Raw genomic sequence first — 14,041 nt, 5'->3', positions numbered from 1 at the left:
ATATTTTCTGTACTTTGCCAGCTTAACAGATGTCTAAGCATTTCATTGCAGTTATTCAGGTACACTACAGCTAGCTGCAAGATGAATACAGTGCACATAGAATGAGCTTTGAAATATCCTCATTTTCAACTTTACCAAATTTTGTCATAATAACACAAGGAAGGAGTAGGAAAATCATGTTGTTTGTGTAATTTTTTCTCAGTTGCAATGTTTGGACAGTGTGGAATGTTCCGATTCCTTGTGTGTGTGTGGGTGTGTGTGTGTGTGCCTGCGTGCGTGCGTGCGTGTGTGTGTGTGTGTGCGCGCACCCTTTTTTTCTGGATTGATTTAACCCTGCTCTACGTAAAAACAAAAAGGAACGTCACACCCCCTCACCAGACTCCGTGATGTTTCCACGCCGAACGCGTCGTGCACAGAGGAGGTGTTTGTTCCTGTGCGGGCCCTGATCCTCCCCATGTGTTGCTTTGTGTGTCAGCCATGTGCGAGGCAGCTGTAGCGGCTGCTCTGGCGGAGCATAATGGAAGCCTAACGCGTCAGACCCAACAGTTGTTCTATCCCACACACAACGCCCACCACCAGCCCATACACCATCATACAACCAAAAAAAAAGAAAACTCAGATAACCAACCACCCCCCCCCCCCCACTCCACATCCCCACCACCTCCGCTGCACGTGTTTCGGTGGCGTCCTCCTCTCAGTTGGCAGGTGCAGCTGCGGGCTTCTCGTCGGCTTCGGCTCCCTCGACGTCTTCCGCGGGGCCCTCCTCCGCGGGGCCGACCTGCCCGAGCTTCAGCAGATTCACGATGGTGAGCTTTGCGTCCTCCAGGGTCTCCTTCAGGCCCTTCTCCAGGATGTAGCCCTCGCTCTCCCCCTCCGGGTCTTCCAGAGACATGCTGCCCTCCACGGCTGTCTGCAGGTACCGGAGGCTCACAGACACAGTTATCTGGGTTCGGGAAAGAATGAGAAGCAAAAAACGATGACACCGGGGCAGAAAGATCCAACATGGAATCAACACAAGAGCTGTTATTGACTCTTATTGAATCAAACGGATCCATCTTTTAATCCTCCACAAGCAGTAAGATCTCAATTTTCGACAGTTTCCTGTTTCCATGTTTTCCTTTTCATGTTAAATGTGTTAATCCTGAAAACCGTCAACATCACTTTGACATGTTGAGCATTGAGAATAATTCAGCCCCGCTGCGGGGAAATGCTGCCCCTTCATCTGTTGTGCTTTTAGTGATGTGTGCCACCAAAATGCGCGTTTTCATGTGAACGAAAACAGTGATGAAACGGCGGCGTAATGCACACCGCCACAAGTCAAGTCCGCCCTGAAAGTCTGTTGTGCAAACACTGACATCAATTGAAGATGAGCCAACACTTGTCAGGACATGCAAAATCACAGCAGCGTGGATTACCTCGGACAATTTCCAGCTAAAAGTCGCCGTCGAAACCCGTGTATTTCATTAACTCTGTCGTGACGTATAGGGAAGACGGTAAGGCACTATGTGTTTGTACTCATCACAATGCAAGCCGAACATTACTTTTGACAGATTCCCTGCTCGTCTGCCTCTGAAAAACAGATTTCTTCATTTGAAGTTTGATTAGCTGTGAGGCCACGTTTGGCATGTGGGTAAGGGTTCTATTCTATCCAGAGACTCGTCTGCACCCAATTGCCTTTTTTTGTTGATTGGAAAGGGCAGGAGGGGGTGGAAATGGTGTTTCCTTTGTCTGCCTGTCAGTGGGTTGTCAACATGAAATGACTTGTATTTATCTTCAGTGTGAGTGGAAGGCTCTTCAAACGAGAACCATGTGCCTGGAGAGAAAAAAAAAGCCACACGCTTCAATGTGCAAAAAGCCTTGATTGAGTTGGCTGCGCCTTTGATTGTACACACATCTAATAATTAGGATGTTTTAGAAAGCAAATCTGCTGATCCTTTGATGCCTTCCTGCTGAAGATTTCCACCGCATTAACATGCTGTGACTGCTGCGTTCTGCCGGCGCTGCAGAACCAAGGGCCTTCCACCCTTCTAAGTGTACTTTTATGCCATTGTATCATGCACCTGTATGAAGATGACTGACAGCACCCCGGGACCAATGGCGTTCATCAGTCCCATGTAGTAGTCAACCAGCGCCTGCCTACAGCCACGGCTGTACAAGTTGAGCTCCTCTGATTGGTGCTCGTAGTTATAGTGGGCGTTGTTGTCCAACAGGTGGTACTGCAGGCAGGGCCGGGGGGACGCAGGGTTGCAGCAGCTGAAAGGAACGGCGTCCAGCAGGTAGCGGCCGTCCACGTTGCTCCGAATGCGACTGGAAAACAAGGAGGCAAAAGGGGAAGAAGTGGGGGGGGGGGGCAAGGGAGTGGAGGGGATGAATAGAGAGTGAAGGAAGAGAAGAGGGAGAGAAACAATAGAGTTGAAACACAGAAAACAACAGAAGTGGGGACTAGGAAGAGGAAAATGTTCATCTTTTGTTGGGAGAAACCAATGCATTATAAACCACATGGGGCCCTATTACAACTTTTCTTCAGAAAACTGTGTAACAGGTACCGCATCTACCCAAAATTCAATATCTTGTAGTCTGTTTACTTGGAAATACCTATTCCACTTGTTTAACTTTATGTTTCCCATATCTGATCTTCTATTGTGTTAGACCAATCCAGGCTTTCATATCCTTCTCTATCAGTTATTTGCATTTTGTATGAGGATCTACCCCAGTCACATATTCCTTGGTATAAATATATATTTTCTTTAGAGATGTGAAGTCCAAATATATGGCCTCTACTGTTTCTCTGACCCCCTCCCCTTTTTTTTTTTACTGTTGCTTATCCGTCCTGCTGGTTGTTCGAGTCACTCACTCCTTAACCTCCTTGGAGGTGAAGTCCAGGTATCTGTTGCTGACCCACTGGACCTCAAACCAGTCCCTAAAGTTACTGTTGCCGCAGCATCGGAGCTCCAGCTGGAGGCGATCGATGGTCTCCTTCTGGAAACAACGGCCTGGCACGTCCGTGTCGCGGTAGAAGCGGATGCCGTTTCTCAGTCCCACCTGCAGAAACCAGGCGGGAAGGGGGCAGGGCGGGGTGCGACAGGGTGGATGGTGAAGAGTTATTACAATCCTGACGCTTTAGAATTGATGGCTTGCTTGAGAATCTCATTCCCAATATCCACCATAAAACATTTCTGTATGGCAGGTGAAATGTGCCGTTTTAGTGGATATATTAGAGGAATTGTTTCCAGGAGTGTTTGGGATAAACATGTCGCAGTCCGTGCCTTGTCTTATCATATGCAAACTCCAATCCCTCTCTAATCTCTCCTATTTAACCCATGCACTACTAGGCGCCCCCATCCACTTCCCAAACAAAATGGCGCCATTCGCATCCCTCCTCACAGTCTATCTTACACCCAGCAGTTGAATCATAGTCTGTCTGTCTTCATCCCCAGTCCCCTCTGATACTTGTGTTTCCACCCCTATCTATCATATCTAGCTGCTTGGCTGTCAGCTTTTCTCCATCCCAGCCTCCCAAAAGTTGTTCCTCCTCCCAGCCACAACTCCTAACACACACACACACACACACACACACACACACACACACACACACACACACACACACACACACACACACACACACACACACACACACACACACACCTTGAGGGACTCTTCCAAGCGCCCCTGCAGTGCGTAGCTGAGCACCACAGCGGAGAAGAGCAGGGAAGACAGGAGGGCGGCCACAGAGAACCAGGCCAGCAGGAAGTTCTTCCAGCGCGGGAAGCGGGACAGATCCAGGGAGTCCTGACAAATGCGGCCGGCAAACCAGTTGGTCCCCATGGCGGCCAGTCCCACCAGCATGAGGATGTTGGGTACCACGTGGATCTCTGCGTTGTCCATCACCTGGATGAGGAAGAATACATTCAGCTGCCAGTTTGAGAGCTCGGGGTAAGCATCGGCCTCCTGCCAAATCCTTGCAAGTGCTGGCAGCTAACAGGGCGCTTTATCATTTCCCCCCTACTTTGGTAGGTAATAATCCCATGTTCAAGAACCCTTTATACCCTAAAGCAGTAGCATAATTCAATCAAATGGTGATATTTGGATCCCGCTGGCCGCTATGGCTGGAAAATGAAAAATTTTTGTTCCATACTCGGATTGTAGGAAATTAAGCTGCTATGGTCTCAATTTCCCATCAAGCCGCCCAGCGCTGAAATCATGCATTCCCGACCAATATATCAAACCTTAATTGCTTTGAGAAAACTGGCCCTGGGCCTGTTAAATCAAGCTCTTTTCTTCTTATTCTTTGTTACAAAGTGTAATCATTCCATCCCAGGATGACATAATGTGCTGTAAGCCCTCTGTGTGTGTGATTCCACTACTCTGTTTAAAAGGAGTAAGAGTGGCATCTGGCATTTGTCGTTGCTTTCAGTCTGTTCAGCAGGAATCAGCTGGTTGTGTATCTGACGCCTGACGCCCTGTGTGTGAGCCATAGGTGTCAGATTGAAAAGGCAAGGCAAAAATCTCTTGTGACTATATTTCAAATTTATATCACTCAGTTTGTAATCCCCTTAACACCAAGGGCAGTTCCACACTAAACATTCCATTCCAACGACGACTCCCTGATACCTGTATAACACAAATGAGAGGTTATCAAATATGTCCGAATTATCGGAAATCAGTAAAGGCTTGTCAGTGCTTATCCGCCGCCTGCGGCTTTCCTGTGTAGCTGATTGATTATCAATATTTCCAACCTACTGGATTCATTCCATCGGCAATCCATTGAGCCAAAGGACCAGTTTGCTTTGGCAAAATGGTCGATCAGCTGGGTAAACATGACAAGTAACGTGTGTGTGTGTGTGTGTGTGTGTGTGTGTCTGTCTGCGTGTGCGTGCGTGTGTGCGCGCGACCAGGGCCGATCGCTCTACCTCAGCCCTGCGGTGCAGCTCGGTTTTAAGGTAGACCCCGAGGCAGAAGGTTAAGGCCCCGGACATCACTGCCAGCCAGGACAGCAGCCAGAGGCCCTGGGCCAGACGCACACGCCTCTGGAGGGGGAACTTCATCTTCAGAAGTGCCATGGCTCGCTGGCATGCAACTCAGCCCAGGGATGAACTCGGAGAAGACAGGCAGGAAGGGGGCTGGACAGAATTAACTCCCAAAAGTTTCGATTAAGATCAATGGCCTCGATAAAGTATACACAAAATGCAACCCAAAGCGGAGGGTGGGAACAGGTCGCTTTCGACGTCGCTGGGACTGTGTAGCAGGCAGACAGGTCAAAGGCCTGTCGCTGGTTTCCCTTGTTGAGTTATTAACGACTTGAGCCCATCTAAGTTGTTCCAGGTGGTGTGGATAAGTAGATAGATCCCTTGGATGGTGAAGGGCACAATCATCTGCAGGAGGATAATCCAGATAAAAAAAAAAAAAACTTTCACATCGATGTGGAAATTGCCCAACAAAAAAGATAAAGACTGTTCCTATCTGAATTCGGTAAAACGTTCAGCCAAAAAAGAGAAATGGTTGATTTGTGAAAAATGGTAGACGAGAGATATTCCTTTCCCCCCGAAGATGACAACCTTTCTCTTCCCGTGAAGACTGCTTCCACCGAGGCCCCTTCCGAGTTCGAACCCACAGTTTCTTTGCCTCAGAGTGTTGTTATTGTATTTTGATGACGCCCCCTCTGGGTCCGGGTCTGGGTCTGTGCATGTGCGGTGGGCCCCCTAAACCGCTGCACCCATGGTTGGAAGATCCACACAGACTGGCCCGAGTCGAGGCGCCGGGGCGCTGTAATCCCCCATGACACAGCCCCTGGGATCCTATTAAAGCCCCGGGGCCAATGGGAAAGCAGGCCAGTGTCTGATCAGCAAACTTTCTCTGATCGACACGTCGTCAGAGAAGTCCTCAGAGATTGGCCTCAGGTGGCATTTCGGTCACGCTCGTCATAACAAATGGAGAGACTCGGCTCGGCTGTGTCTTTGAGGCGTGGCAACGAGTGGAAGAAAGTATTCTATCCTGGCCTTGAGGATCATGATTGTTTAATACATAGACTGCAAACTAAGAACGGAATAAAAACCTGTCAGGGAATTTGACACAATGGCAGCTTTTCAGCTGCTGTGCTCCCTCAGGAACCTGCTTTTGTCTGTGGGCACAAAGGCCTCCGGCATCTCCTCGGCAGTGGGCTGTTTCCATATCCATTCAATTTAAGAGCACAAATAGCCCTGAACGCAACCTTTTAATTATCCAGCCATACCTTAATAGGCATTTAATGAGCCTTCAATGAACAACCCTAAAGTAATCACAGCTAAATTCGGTGGCGGCAAATCCAACAAATGCGATAAACTAATGTAATGTGTGATGTCATTTTGTGGGTATGCCCAAAAAAAAACAAGCAATTAAATTCTGAGACAAGCCCGGACTAATTGTTTTCGCATTATCTTTCTCTCAAGTGGGCCTTTCATGAGAACAGAGAATTCAACTGAATGTTTGATGATCTGCTCTCCCTCCATAAATATGTACTCTGCATCTGCGTCTGTGCTCTCTGGGATCTCGTGGAAGTCGGTGGGGAAGTGGCTTCTTCACATAAGAGGGAAGGAGAGTTAACATTTGTCGAGGATTATAAATGTAGCGCAACGCAATGGCTGAACTGTGTGTCCCTGTGTCCCTGTGTGTGTGTGTGTGTGTGTGTGTGTGTGTGTGTGTGTGTGTGTGTGTGTGTGTGTGTGCGTGTGCTTGTGTGTGCGTGTGCGTGTGCGTGTGTGAGTTGGTATCAAAGAGATTAAACTGTTATGATAAATCCTTTTCTCAGCTTGAGCCAGAGAGAAAGCTCTCGTGGGTTAAGGCCAGCTCCCGTGTTATCAGGCAGGAGAAAACATTCCTAAAGAAGGGTCAGCGGCCTTAAGATGATTTCATCAGCCTGCCGGTCCACAAAATGACGGGGATGAAGGGGCTCGGCACATCTCACAGCCGGCGTGATTCTGCTTTGTTTGGCGTGCCAGCACCGCAAAGTCCAGAAGAAACAAAGCATCTGTCCAAATAAGCAAACCATGACTCGACCGCATCACTCCCAAATCTATTAATTGGTTGATAATATTTATTTTAAATTAAATGGGCGAGCATCTACGACTGTTTTTTATTTCTTCTGCTTTACATGTTAAAAGAATGCGTGTGAGTTGCACGATGTCAGTGTTTGACCTCGAAAATAATAAACGGCTGTATGAATAATATTTGGTTTCGTTTCCATTTTATATTTCATTTAAAATATCATGAAAAAAAGTTCAACTGTGAATATGTGTTTATTGTGAGTAGGATGTGACATAGACAAGCAGTACAAGTCATTTGATCGGGATTGCCAACATTGTATAATGGAAATTAATTTATTATGGGTTTTCAACGTTGATGGTGCTATGTGGGTGAGAATAGTCTAGTAATATCACTCTGTCAGTGATAAATAATCCAGCATATCAAATATAAATGAACGAGACAATAATAATGTGTCTAAATCACATGACTTCACAATCAGTTCAAGGAAAGAGCACCATCACATTTGGTCCAAACAACATTTACACATGCATGCACAGTAATAATAATAATAATATTACATTATTTCTATCAATAAAGCTAGTTATTCCACTTATTTTCTTCTATTTCAAATATTCCAAAACACAGCCAACGATGGGACGATGGGACAGTTCACTTTGTATTTTCTGGTCTAATGTACATTTTTAAGGAGCAATTCTCCCCGTTTCACAGAAGTAAATGATGAGAGAGGGAGGGAATAAAGAAAATGTACAACAATAACAAGAGTGAGTGCCTCATTACAGGGACCCCAAACATCATAAACTCACTGTTCCTGGATACTGTTCACGTGGTGTGTATGTCCCACAAAATCAAACCAATTTCTACTCGAGATGAACGATACAGGATACATTTAATGAGAAATCACCGCAAGGAAATTGAAGAGCTCGGTTTGACTCACTCCTCCGTAAAGCGTCGCCGTCCTTTGTCCACTTCAAGAGTGTGTTATTCAAACGGTTTAATCAGTGTCACACACTCGTCTCACTCAAGCAGCCGGCGACAGTAACAGGCTCGAGATAAGGGAAAAATAAAAAATAAAAATAAAAACCTCCGCCCCGCGAAGAATAGTCATTCCTGTCACAAATGATAACAGCGAGTTGTTATTCAGACAACATTTTACTGGACGTTTCCTCGGGCCCTTCCTCTCGCCGGACGGGGCCTCGTCTCCGTGGCCGCGCGTGCGTGCCTGCGTTGACAGTTTCCCTCCCCCCCCCCCACAAAATTGCCGCTTTGAAAGGCAAACACTTTCTTTACCAAAGACATTTCACAAGAGGTCCTTTCAGAACGGCGACGTGGAGTTGTTTTCGTTTCTTTGGTTTATCTCATTTTAAAACGTACCACCCCTCGTGTGCCTTTAATTGAATTGTCTGCCTTCCACCCCGAAAGATTGAAAGAGGAATAAAACATATTTTACATTACAGGCTAAGCTCAGCGCAACAATGGTGAGACTGACCCAACGTAATACAATTCATTTATTCAGGTTTTTTTATTTGTGATTTATCTGTTTGCTGTTTTTGTGCGTGTGTGTGTGTTGGGAGGGGTGAAATAATAATCTCATAATGATCGAATAATCTCGACAAAAAGGCGTAAACAACATTGTAAAATTTGCCTTCAGGGAAATGATTATTTTCAAAGCTTTTAAGCAATTAATATTCACCTTCTTTCAGACTCAACAGCTGATTTGAATAATTTGAATCTTTTCCGAAGTTACTGATGCACACATTTCTATATTGATTTATTCACATTTGATGGGGCTGGCTTTTTTCTTTATGTAAATATCGTATTACATCCCTGAATTACAAATGAGTCAAATCCGCCCCCTATCTCCCTCCTCACTGCTCCGGTTCCTCTCAACCCCACTCCTAGTGAAGCTGCTGCCCGTTCCCTTCTCCAGCCGCGTCGTGGGGCTGGAGCTGGTTCATGAAATCGTCCAGGATGTGTTGTGCAGATAGATAGGTCACATCCCCAACCCCCAGTCTGGACTCAGCTGCGTTGTCCCCTCCCGTGCCAGCCCTGCCATCACAGGCGGAGGCCTCACGCCGGCTGGGGAGGGGGGCGTCAATGTGGTTGGCGCCCGCGGCGGAGTGCTGCTGGGACTTGGCAACGGATTCGGCCGCCATTTTCTTATAAATAGCCATGCTGATGTGAGCCACAGAGAAAGGCGGGCTGGAGCTGGCCCCGCGGTATCCGGAGGGATGGTCATCACTCGCTTTGGCCGCCGCTGCCTCCTGGTTCCAGGGCATAAAGGCTGTAACCCTCTGGTGACCAGCCTCTGATTCCTGTGACCAACTGCGTGGCGCCTCCACCACTTTGGGGACATTGGGTTGGTTTTCTAATGGAGGAAATGTGTCGGGGGGACTGACTGAAGAGGGGGTCCCCAGAAACCTTTGAACGGCCTCGGCAGAGTCAAACTGCTTCCCCAGTGACTCTTTTATCAGATTGGGCACCTGGGATAAGGCATCAGACAGATAATCACTGTTTTATAACGCCTCCTGAAAAATTCATCATGCATCCCCTGCAAAGTAGTTCTAGTCAACAAAATCTCTTGACATTATAGCCCCATTACTTCTTTTAACCAAAAGAATGACAAGGGCCAGAGAGAAAGAGAGCGTTACAGCGTACACAATTGTGTAAAAAAAGGGGTTTGGATGTTTGCATGTGCATGTTGCATTCTACTGCACGTTGGTTTCGGTCATATTTTCCAGCAGATGGCGCCGAACTCACGTTGATGGTCTTCAATGCAGCGATGGTCCTGTGGGCCTCCTGCAGCTCTGAGCTCAGCTGGGAAATGCAGCTTATCAGGTGCTTCCTCTCACTGTTGGGACTTTCAGACTAAACACACACACACACACGCACGCACACGCGCACACACACGCACACACTCACACACACACACACACACACACACACACGCACACGCACACGCACACACACACACACACACACACGCACGCACGCGCACACGCACACACACATGGAGTGAGATGGACGGTAACACTCACGTGAAACTGGTGTAAATTGCTCCACACTTCCATTCCTTTCTGCATAATTCTCACCGCTGCATGCAGGTGCTCCCCCAGCAGGTTATCTGGCTGTCTTGTTTCTGTGTGTGTCTCCAAAAGGCTATAAAAACAAAGACGGACATGGAGTGGAGAGAAATATAATACCAAGGGCATGTTATATGAAGTGCTATTGAGCCTAATTGAAAACAGAGAAAGAGCACCATGAAATAAGCGCCTAAACCCGCCACTCCGAAACAAACTATAATTTGCTTTGAAAAACATAATCACGTCTGGAAAAAGGAGAATCAGGGCATGCCTTTAAAGGAAATTAACGACTGACTCCTTAAAGGTCAGCGGCTTGGCCATTCTAGGTACTCCCGTTTGGGAGCGGAAGTAAGGAATCTGCCTGGAGGGCACCAACTGTTTGGTCAAAGCAGGTGTGGCAGGAGCCCGAGCCCAGACAACAGGCGACAGTGCGACGGGGGAGGCCAGATGCCCTGAATCCCCTCTCTGTTTTCCACAGCGCCAGGTGGCCGGGGGGGAGGAATCGGCACAGATCGCTCGGGAAAGCCATGGGAGTGAGCGAGCACTTCTCGCTATTCTCTGTCCATGTGTGTTCCACGGATCAATTCTTCTGTGTGCTGTTCCGGGAAACCTACGTTTGAACTCAATAGCGTTGTGGCAGGAGGGGATGGGGGTCCACATAATCTTTACATCACAATCATTGCAGGACAGTTATTGAGGCATACCACGTGTTGCCCTGAGGGATAGTTTGACCATGTATGACCACTGCGAGCTCCTAGTCATATAAAATGCTGTCAGGGAATGTTGTCAATCAGACTTGATAGTCAAGGAATTGAATATACAATATGTCAAAATCTATTTATATGAACTGTGGTGATAGATAAAGTCATAATATACAGTACATGGGTACAACCTTTTATGGCACATTCTCCCGTGTGTTTGTCCCTGTGCTTGTGAGCACTAAATCAATATTAATGTAGGAAAACCAAATCCTTGATGAATAATTCTCAATGCGACAATACTGTAGGATAAATGTTGAACGCCATTTAATACATAAAGGGTTAGGCCCACGGGGGAAAGTAATGATGATGTAGGGACCAGCACTCTTCCAATGGAGTTGGGGTTTATATACCAAACATTTGTGAGACAGTAAAGTGAAGGATTATGGGAACTTGTCTTCTCGGATTCCAACGCTAAACAAAGGAATAATAATGAAGGTCCCAAGGAGCCAGGTGTGGTCAGGGGAGATGCTATCGCTTACAAAAAAAATTATTAAAAAATATTGAAAGTGTCTCTCAGCAGAAAGGTGGGGGGAACAGCAGGGGTCCGATAAGACAGTCAGTTTGGTACAGTCAGTCTGGTACAGTCAGTTTGATACAGTCAGTCTGGTACAGTCAGTTTGGTACAGTCAGTTTGGTACAGTCAGTTTGGTACAGTCAGTCTGGTACAGTCAGTCTGGTACAGTCAGTTCGATACAGTCAGTCTGGTACAGTCAGTTTGGTACAGTCAGTTCGGTACAGTCAGTCTGGTACAGTCAGTTTGGTACAGTCAGTTTGATACAGTCAGTCTGGTACAGTCAGTTTGGTACAGTCAGTTTGGTACAGTCAGTTTGATACAGTCAGTCTGGTACAGTCAGTCTGGTACAGTCAGTTTGGTACAGTCAGTTTGGTACAGTCAGTTTGGTACAGTCAGTCTGGTACAGTCAGTTTGGTACAGTCAGTTTGATACAGTCAGTCTGGTACAGTCAGTTTGGTACAGTCAGTTTGGTACAGTCAGTTTGGTACAGTCAGTCTGGTACAGTCAGTCTGGTACAGTCAGTTTGGTACAGTCAGTCTGGTACAAAGGCTATTATAATGAGTACAGTCCAGGTTAGAGGTTAGAATTATACTGCAGTTGATAATATATAAGTTTCTATGACAAATATTATGATTAAATTGACTGTCACTGGTGTCATAGTGTCATGAAATGACGATATTGTAATTCTGTGATACTCAATTAGAAGTTTCTCATCATATTATATTATACTATGATATTACACTTCACATTACCATATAAGTTAATGTAATAAACCTCAGGAGACTTTTGTTCACTGATACCGATACAGTGATATACTGTATATCAATATCCTGCAAAACCCATTATAAATTTGATCACTCTGTTTGTCTTTGTGGGATGAAGTAGGTAACTAAAATGAAGGAGTGAATGAATGTGTCATTTCATGAACCATCCCTCACCTTTTGTACTTGTTTTTGACTTGGCTGAGCTCCTCCCTTGTCCTCTGCAGCTCCGTCTCCAGGCTCTCGATGCACACCACTGTTTGCACCAAATTCTGATGCAGGTCAGAGTTCTCCTCCCGCAGCGCCCTGAGCAGGGAAAACGAGATGAGGGTGTGACTGGACTGACCAGGTCTCAAATTCTTAAAGGTTATTTGAGCTGGAATACTGATCAGGTTGCACCATTTTAAAACTGCTCTCTCTTTCTATTCCTCCCTGTTAGGCTACCATAAGGAACCATGATGAGCCTATTTAATTCAGGCCATACAGTTGATGGCACTGATGGACAACAGATTTTACACATTATTTTAACATATTATAATAATAATTATACTAATAATATCAACAATAATACTAGAGGCAATAGTGCATCAAAAATAATAGGCAAAATGATGATTTTCATGCGTTTCATAAGCACCCATCCCCCCTGTCTAGAAATAGGGGCGAGAGCAGGGAGAGAGAATTCCTATGAGCGCAGGCAATCGATACCCCGTTGATGACACACCACTGTGTGAACAAAACACATGCTGCAACGATCAATACCGAGGGACACAGACCGGGAGAGGCACGGAGACGGGAGGAGAGCGATAGAGCACAAAAGACCCGGACAAAGTGACGGAGCAAAGGAAATAAAGACGTTAAACGATCACGAGGCAGAAGGGGAACGAGAGGGACAGAGAGAAAGAACAGGGGAACACTCAGAGCGAGTGACAGAGATGAGGTTAAAGAAGGGATTGTCAGAGAAGTGGTGGATACATATATACATATATATATACACATATATATACATACATATATATATACACATATATATACACATATATATATATACATATATATATACACATATATATATACATATATATATACACATATATATATATATATATATATATATATATGTGTGTGTGTGCGTTTGTGTGTGTGTGTGTGTGTGTCGGAATAAAGAAACTGCAAGAGAAAAGTAATCCACACTTACTGAAATTGATCAGAATTGCCCAGGGAATCCTATGGAGAAAATACAAGTGAAACGGTACAGCTCCATTAGGAGGTGAACTATACCAGTATTATGTTTCTGAAAATATGAGGTCATTTCAACCGTGTAGGTGATGATTGCAGTTGTGCATGTGGCTTGCATCTACATTTAAATGTATATTTCGATGTTCAACTAAACAAAGAGCAGGTCTGCCTCCACTGGCGTTGGTAACTCATCGGGTCGAACCGCAAATAAAATCTCGAGCATATATGTTTCAAAAATACAGACTGGTGGGGGGCAAAAGAGGACGAAACCTCGAAGTGACAGATTGAATCGACTATTGCGCTATGACAGAAATGCTCCCGGAAATGGAATCCGCTGCAATCAATTATTCCTGTGAAGCTAATTATAGATCGCTGTCCGCAAGGATTCACCCTTAGTGTGTGCGCATGTGTGTTTGTCTGTATCTCTGCTTCTCTGATTCACACTGTTCCCACGGAAAAGATTCACACATTTGTTCCATTGAACCATAATCACTACATAATTCAAACAAAGACAATGGAAATGGAAAAATCATTACTAGACAGGATGGCGTGAAGACGCTTCCTTCCATACTTTGTGTGCTTTGTGTATTTCAAAGTGTGAACATTGGCAGATACTTATGTAAGTGTTATGTGACTGACGTTGTTAACCAACCAATTTGATCCACTTGC

General features: G+C 45.7%; 1 protein-coding gene across 1 annotated transcript; it reads right to left on the bottom strand.

The window, feature by feature from the left end:
- Window positions 1-694: 694 nt before the first annotated feature.
- On the bottom strand, window positions 695-5,674 carry rom1b (retinal outer segment membrane protein 1b; the record flags this gene model as incomplete). The annotated part of the gene is made up of 5 exons (XM_080008250.1): window positions 4,911-5,674; window positions 3,646-3,888; window positions 2,855-3,042; window positions 2,061-2,307; window positions 695-943 (listed from the first exon to the last, which is right to left on the bottom strand). The coding sequence occupies exons 1-5, from the start codon at window positions 5,058-5,060 to the stop codon at window positions 695-697; spliced, it is 1,077 nt and encodes a 358-aa protein (XP_079864376.1). The 5' UTR covers window positions 5,061-5,674.
- Window positions 5,675-14,041: the final 8,367 nt, after the last annotated feature.

Source organism: Zeus faber (assembly GCF_960531495.2).
Source record: "Zeus faber genome assembly, chromosome: 10".
Lineage (NCBI taxonomy): Eukaryota > Metazoa > Chordata > Actinopteri > Zeiformes > Zeidae > Zeus > Zeus faber.
The sequence above is the reverse complement of the archived record's forward strand: the minus strand, read 5'-3'. Positions and strand labels throughout refer to the sequence as shown.